This window comes from Hermetia illucens, chromosome 1 (assembly GCF_905115235.1).
Source record: "Hermetia illucens chromosome 1, iHerIll2.2.curated.20191125, whole genome shotgun sequence".
Lineage (NCBI taxonomy): Eukaryota > Metazoa > Arthropoda > Insecta > Diptera > Stratiomyidae > Hermetia > Hermetia illucens.
This window is the reverse complement of record NC_051849.1, coordinates 85,816,209-85,828,688: the sequence shown is the minus strand read 5'-3', so window position 1 is coordinate 85,828,688 and position 12,480 is coordinate 85,816,209. Positions and strand designations below refer to the sequence as shown.

The 12,480-nt window shown below is 41.7% G+C and overlaps 1 protein-coding gene across 3 annotated transcripts in view; it reads right to left on the bottom strand.

The window, feature by feature from the left end:
- Positions 1–8,398, bottom strand: part of LOC119652565 (glucose-6-phosphate exchanger SLC37A2) — a 36,618-nt gene extending 28,220 nt beyond the window's left edge. Inside the window, exons 1-3 of one of the 3 annotated variants that reach the window (XM_038056786.1) lie at positions 8,107–8,398; positions 7,868–8,030; positions 7,618–7,787 (exon numbers count right to left, since the gene is read on the bottom strand). In XM_038056786.1, coding sequence (XP_037912714.1) covers positions 7,618–7,787; positions 7,868–8,022 — 325 coding nt within the window. In that variant the 5' untranslated portion in view covers positions 8,023–8,030; positions 8,107–8,398. Of the gene's footprint in view, positions 1–7,617; positions 7,788–7,867 lie in introns of all 3 variants that reach the window. The other 2 variants (XM_038056778.1, XM_038056793.1) reach the window with 2 other exon arrangements.
- Positions 8,399–12,480: the final 4,082 nt, after the last annotated feature.

Sequence of the window (12,480 nt, the reverse complement as noted above, 5' to 3'; positions counted from 1 at the left end):
AGCTCCTCGGAGCTCGAGCGTAGAGTTGCGCTGTACAACTCGGGTGCCGTACTCCTTAGTTGCGGCAGAGGTGTTAGATAGGCCTCGCATCCACTGGTATGAATAGTGAGCCTGCACTCAGTATAAACCAGGACCGCTGTGTGCATGGCGGGGCTCTGATTGTGATCACAAAATCAATCCGTGTCCGAAGAGGACCGTGGGATTATGCCTTCACGGTAGGTACTCACGTTAAACCCCCAGGACTTTCATGTCAGCGCAACTGAACTCTGGAAAGCGAACAGCTGGGACTCAACACTGTGGCTCAGTGAATTCTTTAATCGGGTTATTCAGGAAAGTAGAACACCAACTGACTGGCAAGAAAATACCACAGTTCCAATATGGAAAAAGAAAGGTAGTCCAGCAAAATGTTCAAATTACCGTCCAATCCGGTTACTTTCTCGTACCATGAAGATTTTTGAACGCATGCTTGACAACCGTATTCGCGAAATCGTTAAAATAACCGTGAATCAAGCCAGATTTGCCAAAAACTGGGGAACTGCTGACGCAATACACGCTGCGCGGCTACTCATAGAGAAAGAAGCATCGCCCTCTTTACATTGCATTTCTGGATCTAGAGAGAGCATTTGACCGTGTGCCACACGAACTCATCTCGTATGCTTTACGACAACACTTAGTACCAGAAGAACTGCTGTTCGCTGGGTTCAATTGCTCTACCACAATCAGAAAAGTAAAGTTCGAAGTATGGCGGGTGTATCAAAATCGTTTCGTGTCTCTGCTGGTGTTCATCAAGGAAGCGCTCCCCACCACACCTTTTTGTTCTTGTTATGGACACGGGCACACGGGATATCCAACGTCCAGCGCCCTATACATTGCTTTATGCAGATGATGTTTTCCTAATAGCAAAAATGATCTCGAGCAACTTGTCCAAAAATGGAATGATCACCTCATGCAGCACGGTCTCAGATTGAATCTAAACAAAACTGAATTTTTGACGACTGATCCCTATGAAACAGACACCGAAAAAAATTCTATTATTTATGAAAGGAATGCAATAATTAATAAATTAATTATTTACTATTACTTTTCCCAGAAGCACCTCTTAAAATGTTGAACCATATATTCAACCAAGGTTATTATGCATATACACTAGCGGCCAAAAAAACGCACAATGTGAAATTTTCTGAAATTTTGCGTTTACAGAGGTAATTCCCACAATAAAATAAATATAAACTATAGATAGTTGCTGCCAACCTGCGTAGGGTGTTTTGCATAAATTTAATTGAATCCTTGATTAGTTTAGAAAAATGGTTGAGTGATGAATGCTAGACAATTTTCCCTTGCAAAAAAAACAACTGAGTTCCGAACAAAGAACTGCCCTAATCACGTTGATCAACGAAATTGTGAGTTACTCGGATATTTCGCGTAGCTTGTCTTTTTCTCGCTTGACAATTGTAAGACTGCTGTAGAAGTATCGGCAGACAAAAAATATTAGACACTAAAACAGAGCAGAACGATCAAGAATAACTTTGCCAAGAAAAGATCGAGTACATCATTTAATAATTGACATCGTCTGAAAATGTTCCTGCACGACGCCTGTTAAAACCATACCCTCCCCCCCTACACGCACTGGATCACCGCTTCATCTGATTTTCAAAGACTTTCAGAAAGCGTTCTTTAGCAGCAACAAAGTGCATCTGGATACTTTTAGAGAAGATGACTATGACATCGTTCGCCATACTCTTCGAATGTACAGTTGGTTTCTGCTTATTCTCTCACTGAATGATAAATCTGGTCATCGGCTGATCTCCTGAAACAAAGAACCAGTTGTCTTTCTTTTTCAATTACCAATCGCCCATCGTTTCACCACACTAATAATGCCGACCAGTTTAAGCGCATTGCATCTAACTATGCACGAACATGAAAATATACATACTATGTTGGCATTGTAATGATAAAATACAAATGGGTCAATGAACGTTATTGACGTATAGCTTCATAATAAACTATTCACACGTGAATAATACTGATTTAAAGTATATACATTAAGCAGATTTTCCAAATTGAAAGTTATAAGGTTCAATGTTCTAAAAGTATTCACGTTTTATTGCTAGCAGAACGGATAATAGAAGTCGATCTTCCTTTTTAGATATCACATTCTATTTCTTACCGCAACTAGGTCACATCATTCAATATGTTTAATTGTAAACGCAATGTATGAGTCCTTTTCCTTTCTGTTGAGTTCGTTTAATTGTGTGAAAATTTTTAAAATGAAGGTAAGATGATCACTTGGCATGGGTAATTATAAGATATTGGAACTCTAGACATCCCGGTTTGGCGTCGAGGTCCACCAATTCGATATCCCTAAAAGCTGTCTAGCATCCTGACCTACGCCATCGTTCCATCTTAGGCAAGGTCTGCCTCGTCTTTTTTTTCTACCATAGATATTGCCCTTATAGACTTTCCGGGCTGAATCATCCTCATCCATACGGATTAAGTGACCCGCCCACCGTAACCTATTGAGCCGGATTTTATCTACAACCGGACGGTCATGGTATCGCTCATAGATTTCGTCATTGTGTAGGCTACGGAATCGTCCATCCTCATGTAGGGGGCCAAAAATTCTTCGGAGGATTCTTCTCTCGAACGCGGCCAAGAGTTTGCAATTTTTCTTGCTAAGAACCCAAGTTTCCGAGGAATACATGAGCACTGGCAAGATCATAGTCTTGTACAGTAAGAGCTTTGACCCTATGGTGAGACGTTTCGAGCGGACCAGTTTTTGTAAGCTGAAATAGGCTCTGTTGGCTGACAACAACCGTGCGCTCTTAACGAATACCCCTCACAATTTGCACGATTTCAAGCTTAAGAGTAGATCACACTAGGATATTTATGCTGTACATTATTAAAATTCAATTATCGTTAAAGCTCATATATTTCATTATACTCAGATCCTATACCTGAGTCAAACGAATGTAAGCACAGCTGTTTAATGGCGTGAAGGGAAGGGAATGAAGCAAAGTCATTCCACTCCCTTTGAGAGTTTTTCTGATATTTTATATGAATCGTTTATTAAGGAAAATAGAAGATTCGAAAAATAGACTTTGCGTTTTATTCCTGCTTCTTTTTTTCCACCTAACCTCCTGACTCTCCAAAACATTATACCCAATAAGTCCAATCTTTTTTGTTCAAAAGTCGTTTTTAAAGTTAAAGTCGCACTTTTTGGTTATCCTCAGTCTCAGTCAGTCCTCAATAAAACGAGCAGATTGTTTTTTTAATTAGGGACAGCCCTAGTCTATTTAATTGCAGATATCAATATTTCGGAGCTAGTTAGAAAGGAGCTGGCACCCGAAATATTGATATTTGCGTTTTTAAGGAATTTCAAATTTTGTTCCGCGATGGATAGGACGAGCCGACGTACTACACAATAACCTTGCACAGCAAATCCACGTACGTGAAGCTGTATTAAAGATACCAGATGGAATCCAAAAAGCAAGAAATTCCTCATATTTCACGTTTTTACTACCTGAGAGGTAAAAATACAACGAAGGCGGCCGAAAAAATTTGTGAAGTTTATGGGCCCGATACTGTAACTATTCGCACAGCACGGCGTTTGTTTTGATTGATTTCGTTCTGGTGTAGTGGATGTCGAAGATACACCCCGTACTGGTAGGCCAATCGTCGTAAAAATCGATAAAATCGTCGAAATCATCCAAGTAGACCGGCATGTGAGCATTCGCTCGATTGGCCAGGAACTGGGTAAGGACCATAAAACCGTTTGGAACCATTTGCAGAATTATTATTATTCTGTTAAAGGAAAGTCGCACCGCGTCCTTCAAGAACTATTGTGCCCCTTTTACTGGTTATAGTGTACCTGTATCTCAAGCAGGCCTGTAACCGTTAGGAACTTTAGTATGGTCCCCACTTCCAAATGTTTCAGCTTTGCATCTGATATTAAATGTTCTCCCAGATGTCTCGACCTACTTTGCACAAGTGCCGGACACTGTCCCAGGACGTGTATAGAGGTTTCGTCCTCCTCACAAAACCTGCAGGCAGTGTCCGTAGATATCCCTAGTTTCCCTAGGTGATAGTTGATATGATTGGGAGGTTCTTTTTGGTGAGGTTTAAGCAATCCTTTGTACGCATGGGTTCGTATCCCCCAATAAGCACCCTGGACTGCTCCATCCCTGGTAGGCCCGCCCAATATAGTTCCCTCAACCGTTTCTCTTCGTTTCTTAGATTCATAGCCATGAAACCGTTTCCGATTTCACAGAAGGGTTCTGGCCCGTGTAAAGGCATCCCTGCTCCCTTCTTGGCTAGTTCATCCGCTGCCTCGTTGCCTTACAACCCAGCATGGCCTGGAACCCAAAGTATCCAGACCTTGTTGGACGAGCCGAGTGTATTCAGTCTCTCAAGGCATTCCCATACCAGTTTAGAGTTCACCTGGTTGGACCTAAGTGCCTTGATCGCTGCTTGGCTATCGGTGAGAATAGCTATGTTCTGCCCCCCGTAGTTTGCAGATTAAAGGAGGCACATTTGTCTATGGCGTATATTTCCGCCTGGAATATGCTAGTGTACCTGCCCATTGGCTCAAAGTACATTTTCCTTGGACCAATGACACCGGCACCCGCTCCCTCTGCTGTGAGGGATCCGTCAGTGTACCAAGTAATCAGTTGTTGGTTTAAGCCGTATGTCGCAGCCACGCTCTCCCAGTTTGCCTTGTTACTGCTACGTGTTTCAAACTTCTTATCGAAGTGAAACCTCTTTGTCATGTTGTCCCTCGGTATCAGTAATTCGGGATACCGCCTAGAAAGGATATCAATCTTCCTTCGATTTAGGCAGCTCCCCGCCTCACTCATACTACCGGCCATCCTGAATATTGAACTCCTTGCCTGCACCTGTATGTGCAGATGGAGAGGGGTTAATCCCAGAAGGACCTCCAGGGATGCCGTTCGGCATGTCCTCATTACCCACTGATACACACGCAAGCCAGCCTTTGGCGCTTATGTAATTCCCTGGCTTATGTGCTGAGTTGGGTTCTTTCTGCCCGGATTACCGCTCCATAGGTAATCATTGGCTTTACTATTGCAGTATATATCCAAAGTAATATCTTCGGGCTGCAACCCCATTTTTTTTCTGCTATGAATCTGCAAATCATCAGAGCCCTCGTGGCTTTCCGACATGTGTCTTCCAGAGTAATTTTTGGTCTAGCGTGATTCCCAAATATTTGACCTCTGTTTCTCGTTTCACCTCCATATCATGTAACGTTATGGCTTTCAGGTGATCCAGCTTACGCCTCCTAGTGAATGGTACTATGGTGGTTTTGGTTGGGTTGATCCGCAGTCCCACCTTCCTGCACCAGGCACTAGTAACCCTTAATCCAGTTTGGATTCTATCACATAGGGTATCTTCATATTTGCCCCTACAGATTAAACCAATGTCGTCCGCGTAGCCCTGGACTTGTATTCCAGTATTAGTTAACACGTCCAGGAGTTCATCCACTACCATATTCCACATCAGCGGCGATAGTACTCCACCCTGTGGACAGCCTTGAGTGGTGTTCATGATAATAGAATTTGTACCTGTTTGTCCCTCTATTTGTCTGCTTTCTAGCATTTTGCCCATCCAGAGTGTCAGGGTGTTTCCCACTCCTTTGCGGCTCAGGGCATCCTGTATCTCTGTGTGCGATGTGTTGTCGAATGCTCCTTCGATATCCAAAAACGCGCACAGTGCAATTTATTTTGTTTCTATGGCGTCCCGTAGTACCTCTGTCAGCTGATACAGAGCAATTTCAGTTGACCGTCCTGCCCGGTAAGCGTGTTGACAGTGATGTAGGGGGTTACGCTTTAGAACATTAGTTCTAATATAGTTGTCTATGACCTTCTCCACCGTTTTGAGTACGAACGATGTTAGGCAGATAGGTCTGAAGAATTTAGGGTGAAAAGGATCCTTTTTGCCCGCTTTCGGAATAAATATCACTTTGGCCCGTCTCCATGTCCTTGGAGAAGATTGGATTCCAAAAAAAGCTGGATGTTTGAGTGTCACACGAGTTGACGCAAAAAAAATTGTTGGACCGAATCAACGCCTGCGATGCACTGCTGAAATGGAACGAATTCGACCCATTTTTGAAGCGGATGGTGACTAGTGATGAAAAGTGGATCACGTACGATATTCGCAAGCGAAAAGGATCATCATCGAAGCACGACGAGGCGGCCCAAACTATCGCCAAGCCCGGATTGAAGACCAGGAAGGTTTTGCTGTGTATTTGGTGGTATTGGAAGGGAATCATCCACTACTATAAGCTGCTGAACTTTGGCCAGAATCTCAATTTGGTCCTCTACTGTGAGCAACTATATCGTTTGAAGCAGGCGTAGACCAATAGGAATGGTGTTGTGTTCCACCAGGACAATGCTCGGCCTCACACATCTTTGATGGCCCGCCAGAAGCTACGGAAGCTCGGATGGGGAGGGGAGATATTGGAGTTGCCTTCTAAATGGCAACAAGTTTGCGAATAATACGGCGCATATTTGACTTAAATCGGATAATTCTAAGTATGTTAAATAAAGCGTCAGATTTCGATCACAAATACGACATTTCTTTTTCTCCAACCCTATATATAGATCAACAACCCGCCCTATGTTATGCTACGATTGTAAAACATGTACCCTCGTACAAACTTCTAATTGTTAAATATGTTTAAAAGAAGAATAACAAGAGCAAAACGAGATGTCCGCCAGATTCGAAATCGACTGCAGAGTTTCGACCAAGGTACTTTTCAGACACTATAGCGAAAGATTCAGGAATAATTTTGGTGATATAAAAAAAATGGAAGAAATTCATTTGAAAACATTCAAATTGCAACAATCGCTTGATCGCTGATTCTTTGGTTGCCCTATTTTTAACATGAGTTGTTCAGTTCGCAGCTGTGTCAATTCTAATGCTCTTTTTCAATTATTGGGGTTAAATTCTATTTGCCCACAAAGTCAGAAGGAAATAGAATAGAAATAAAACCTCAGCTTCTACAATCTAAGTTAATGAGTGTACACAAAATGTTGCTATTCCTGAACGTAAGTAGATGAAAAAACAATAAATTTACGCCCACTTGTTTGCTTTCATATCATATCACAATAGAACCGACTTGATAACAATAATGGTCTTTACCCGGGCAGCAAGCCGGAACATCGTATTGCAGTGAAAATAATCTAGTCGTAAAAAACAAAGCACAAAACTCAAATTTATGGTTTGCAGAAAACTCTCGAAGATACTGCAAAACCATCCTCCCAGCATTCTGAGCATAACAAATTACTGTTATTTATTCAAAGTTACTAAATCTTATGAAGCGATAACGGCAGCATAATCAATTATGCATTTATCCACACAAAAATGAAGCAAGAGTAAGGTCTGGAGTGTTATCAGCTAGCGTACAAGCACTCTATTGACCCATTAAATTTTTTCTTGACTTTGATATTGATTTAAACGCAGTGTGCCTACTGCAGCATCATAATCAAGTGGTGCAATAGCCAGGGCCATGAAACGCTAGTGTAAACAACATTGGACCTCATCCGCACGAGACATAATCGTGACAAAGTTGGTGCAGAAGATAAGAAGTACAAAAACACTTACCGAATGGAGCATAGTCGCACCAGTTGGTGTCATTTGGCAGAACCGAAGGTGGCGGCTCTAACTCGGAGCAGTTCCTGTGCAGTACGGACTTGACCACCGATATGGGTTTCCGGGACATATGATAACAGGTGTACGCGGCATATGTAAGAAACAGCACCGAGAACTTGAATCTGCAAGAGGCCGGAAAAAGATAACAATCAGTGAAAAGACATCGACCTTGCGTATGCACGCTTATCGGTACGCCACTCACAGCAATTCTCGGCGGAAGCGTATTCGATTACAGCATTTCTGAACAATCGTTTCGATAGCCCGGATACCGACTGGAATTTCAGGATGGAAACTGGCACTCATTTTTCGAGATCTGGATCGCGTCTTAAGCAGCACCGACCGTAGCAGCTGTTTCATTAAAATCACTGTCCGTAAACAAAGGAAAACATAACCCTGCAGTCTTTCTATTAACCGAGCTATATGAGTCAGTGGCTTGCTAACCTTTGCAATTGAGAATATGCTTGTGTTACTTTCGTCTTATCTTTGCAAGTGTCGAATATCCGATAGAGTTACGCGTTTATCCACGTCTGCAATTTTTATTTACTGTAGCTCGCAGTTCGGTATCATTTCCACAATGTAATTGACTTCACAAACTTGTAAACATAGCAGACTACTTGTGACACTCCAGACACGAAACCACCACCGTTGTCCAGTACGAGACAACCAACCAAATCCAAACTCGTACCCGCAGTGAACTAAACTTGACACATCACACGTTAGAAAATCTTGTTTTGACAGCCCGGTTTGTTTAGTTTGACTCTAGTACTTCTTGCCTAGCATTCAGTGGTGGATATAGCTGTCTACATCGTGGTGAATAGTGCAGGGAACATTCTACTGACGGTTATTTGGAGTTCCACATCCAATAAATTAAACAATTCCATGTTTCAGCATTCACTTGAAGGAAAAGAAGCAAAAATTGCAATATACCATTATATGCGTTCAAAATCATATTTTGTTTCGAAAGAGGACCGTTAAACTGAAAACGATCGTAGCGCTGTTTTTTGGGGGAACCTCATGAAATAATCTTAATTTCCAAACACGAGGGAAATGTGCTTTGCTGTGGACACCACATTTATTTTTTCCGGCATAAAGGTTGATAATGATGTAACAAAAATATAACACAAAATTTTAAGAAGATTTACTCAAAAAAAAGTTGAGTCTCTTACTGCAGATTTTATGGAAGTTATGTGAAACTTATCGTCGGTAGTCGGTGATAATTTACGTTGAGCTGAGGAAGTGGGAAAAGAATATCAAATAAAAGTACTCAATTTATAATTTTCAAGTCTAGCCTTACTTAAACGTACGACAGAGTCGGGGCCATAAAACGTGACATATCTCAGCCTAAAAATTTCAATAGAAAAATCTATATGAAATCTTGCACTGAAAATGGGCTTACGTTGACACCATGTACTTCATCTTGCTTTCATTAATATGCAGCCCAAGCTGAATGAAGGCTGTTTGTACATTTCTCATTGTTTTTCGCATGATGTCGACATCCATAGCATAGGCCAGTAGTTGGGGGACTTCAGAGTAATGATGCCTCTCGCAGTGACCTTAACATAAAGCATCACTTTTCTAGATTAAAGCTTACGAATAATGGAATCTTATCCAAATTGTGGTTTGGCGTGAATCTACCTTTCCTTCAAGCATAATACAACGACAGTATCACAGTAAAATAAATGATTTTACCTTTTATTTTGTACTCTTGCGAAGTGCATTCTATAGTGACTACTCCGCATTTAACTATGGAACTCTTTTGAGAAAAAAAACCCCCACTGTGACAACTAACCCAACCCGAAAACCACAAGTTGTTAGAAAGAAAATTAAGGACAACATGCCAAAAACAAAGTATTAGTTATCTATGGTCCTATTTGCTTGGGTATTTAACCCCGCGTCATCGTTATCGATTTCTAGCAATGTTCTCCAGCTCTCCCCACAATTTTACGGAAAGCTTGTAATCATCTTTCACTGTTTTACGCCACGAAGTTCTCAAGTGACTCACTCGCCGCCTATCTTGGGACAGTGAGTTCGTTACATGGTATTTTTTGGGATACGATAGGTGAATTGCGGACGGAGTGTTGGACTCCCGCAACGGTACGCCATCGGTACGTAATCAGAGAACTAGCGTGGGGCCCTTTGTCACATTACTTCTGGCTAGTGCTCCTGCTATCCGCCTTAAAAAAGCTTCAATTCAAGAGATTTCTTTCACCAGCGGCAGGGGAGGGAAGGAAGGGTACCGTTAATTCATTGAACCTTCTGCCATCTAGTTGAGGTTTTTTTTGCAACAAGAAGAACCTGAACGTAATGCGCAACAGGGCTCCATCTGTCAGCACTCACTCCTCAACATCTTGGTGCCCCTGTGTTTAAATAAAGTTTCTGACGAATCCCAACCAATCTCTACAAAAATGTGATCGGCATCGTCCGGACCACCATTGCAGAACACACAGTCAATATATCATGCCTTCGCAATCTTGCGCAGGTAAATCTGAAAAGGAGTAAGAAAATGTCTCGCAATGTTTTCGATTCAGCAACGCATCTATGTTGCCAATGACCCGTGCAGTCCATCTGTCTCTCATCTCATTTTGCCAAGAGAGTTGCACCTCTCTTGAGTCTTCCCCCTTGTGCTTGTATATAGCTTGACGCTTTTTTAGCAAGAAGGCGGAAATCGCTGCCACGATCACCATCACGGCTGGTTCAGGGACAATGTGATAGGCAGACGCCACCTAGAAAACTCCTCGCCTCTGCACTTACCTCCGCGTCGTAGAGCAGAATAGACTGAGCTATACTCATTAGAAGACGTCACCTGCTAGATGTAGGACCCTTATTGTATGTTAAGAGGCTGGAAATATTTTTTCTCCACTTTTTTTATGGGCTTCAAATACGCTAAAACTTCTCTAGATTCATAATCAATAACGTTCTTGTACAAAAACAACTTAGAAATATTTATAAAATTAGTTTTTCTAAAATAAAAAAAACGCTTTCATGCCGCTAAACACTCACTTTTTCCTATAGCGAAGAGACTCGGCGCACCAATATAGTAATAAAAACAAGCGGTAAAAGCAAAATATAGTTGTGGGAATGCAGTTTTATGGCGTTGAGATATCAGAGTAAGTTCAAAAAATAGATCATATTATTATGGTTTTGAAAAGTTATGGCGTTTTCAAACCTCAAACGCGTTTTTCTCGAAACCATGTTTTCAAATCGGCGAGCAGCAGAACTCGAAGAGTTTTCATCCGATCAACGTGGAAAATTTAACTGTAACTTCTTCATTTGATTATTTAGTGAAGTACACACGATTTTGACAATTAATGAAGAGAATTTTTTAATAAACAATTTAAGCCAAAGTTTTTAGTCGATAAAGCGATTTTTTTTCGACATTTTGGGGGAAAAAATTCTAAAATTATAATTGTGTATACTTCACTAGTTTCAAAATCTTGTTTTGTTTGCATGGTTTTGCAGCTGCCATTTTATAAAAAAATGTCCATTATAATTTTTTTTACTTCTGAAGAGTTGCTTAATCGATTGGAATATAATTCAAAAATGTGCTAACAAAAAAATTTTAAAAGCGCTTTTTAGGGCTTGAAACAGTTGTAAGCCCTTAAGATCAAAACTCCACCTGCAAGGCTTGTCCGCTGCTGCTTTGCTACAAAAAGCTCATCTTTGAGTCGAGTACCAATCGAAGGTACTTAACTGTTCATTTTGACTTGATTATCAACTCACCGATCTACATATATATGGGATGCAGGGTCGAGTATTTTTTTGGTCAGCTACTTCGATATTTTTACAGCAAACAAAACATTTTGCATACTTCTGCCGGAATACCATCAGGACCTGGCGCCATCTTGTTTTTATAGCGAAGGACTGCCAACTATTTTATAGAGAAAAGCAATTCCCGGCGCCTCCCACGCTGCTGTCATCAACTCGTTTGGAATCTGCAAGGAATATTCTGTTCGGCCTTAAGTAAAGTTTCCGTAGGACCCCGATTTTTCGGGTTAACAGTTTATAACCGATCCTACCAACAGCCCGTTTTGCTTCTGTTTATTGCGTTTCGATTTCTCCTTTTGCCTGAGATGTACTGTCATTGCAGTACATGCTCCCTTTCCGGAGTTCGACAATTTCCATCGTTAACCACTAAAAAGAAGGTTTGCTATGTCTCGGCTCAGCTGGCTATCATTACCAGGTTCATAATTGAATTTACGACAGTGTCAGCTGCAGTATTACTACCTGCGAAGTGCCCTCCAGCGCGGCTCCACCTACTCCAAAAGCGTCGACAAATCTCCCGATGTTGACCTTCGCGACGTTCCATGCATAGGAAGAACAAAGGGTGGTGCACAACCAGAGGTAGCTTTAACACATCGACCAGCGACACCAATGATTCCCACGCGGGGGTTACGTCGGAAATGTTTCCTTAGAAGCCTGGGTCAGAACGTTAGGGTGAATCAAGTATTTAAAACTATTTAAAACTACAAGCCTTGTTCTCGTCATTTCGAAAACCAGTTTCCCTTAGAAGAAAAGACACCGCCCCGAACCCACAGTATGGGCAACGCTCTCATCGGACGCGCCACAATACTTGCAAAGAACGCAACTCTCTCTTTCGTTATAGGTATTCGCTTTATGACCTACATGGCCGCATCTGTGACATATTGCCCTCCTGTCAGGTACCCGGCAGGTTGCAGGCGTGTGTATATAATCTAAGTATCTGTGGTGCTTCGTAGAAACGGCCCGAATTCATACTCTACATACTACCCAACAAGTTGTGATTTTCCCCGCTATTAAGAAGTTACTTCATGCATTGCTCGACAACTTCCACCAATG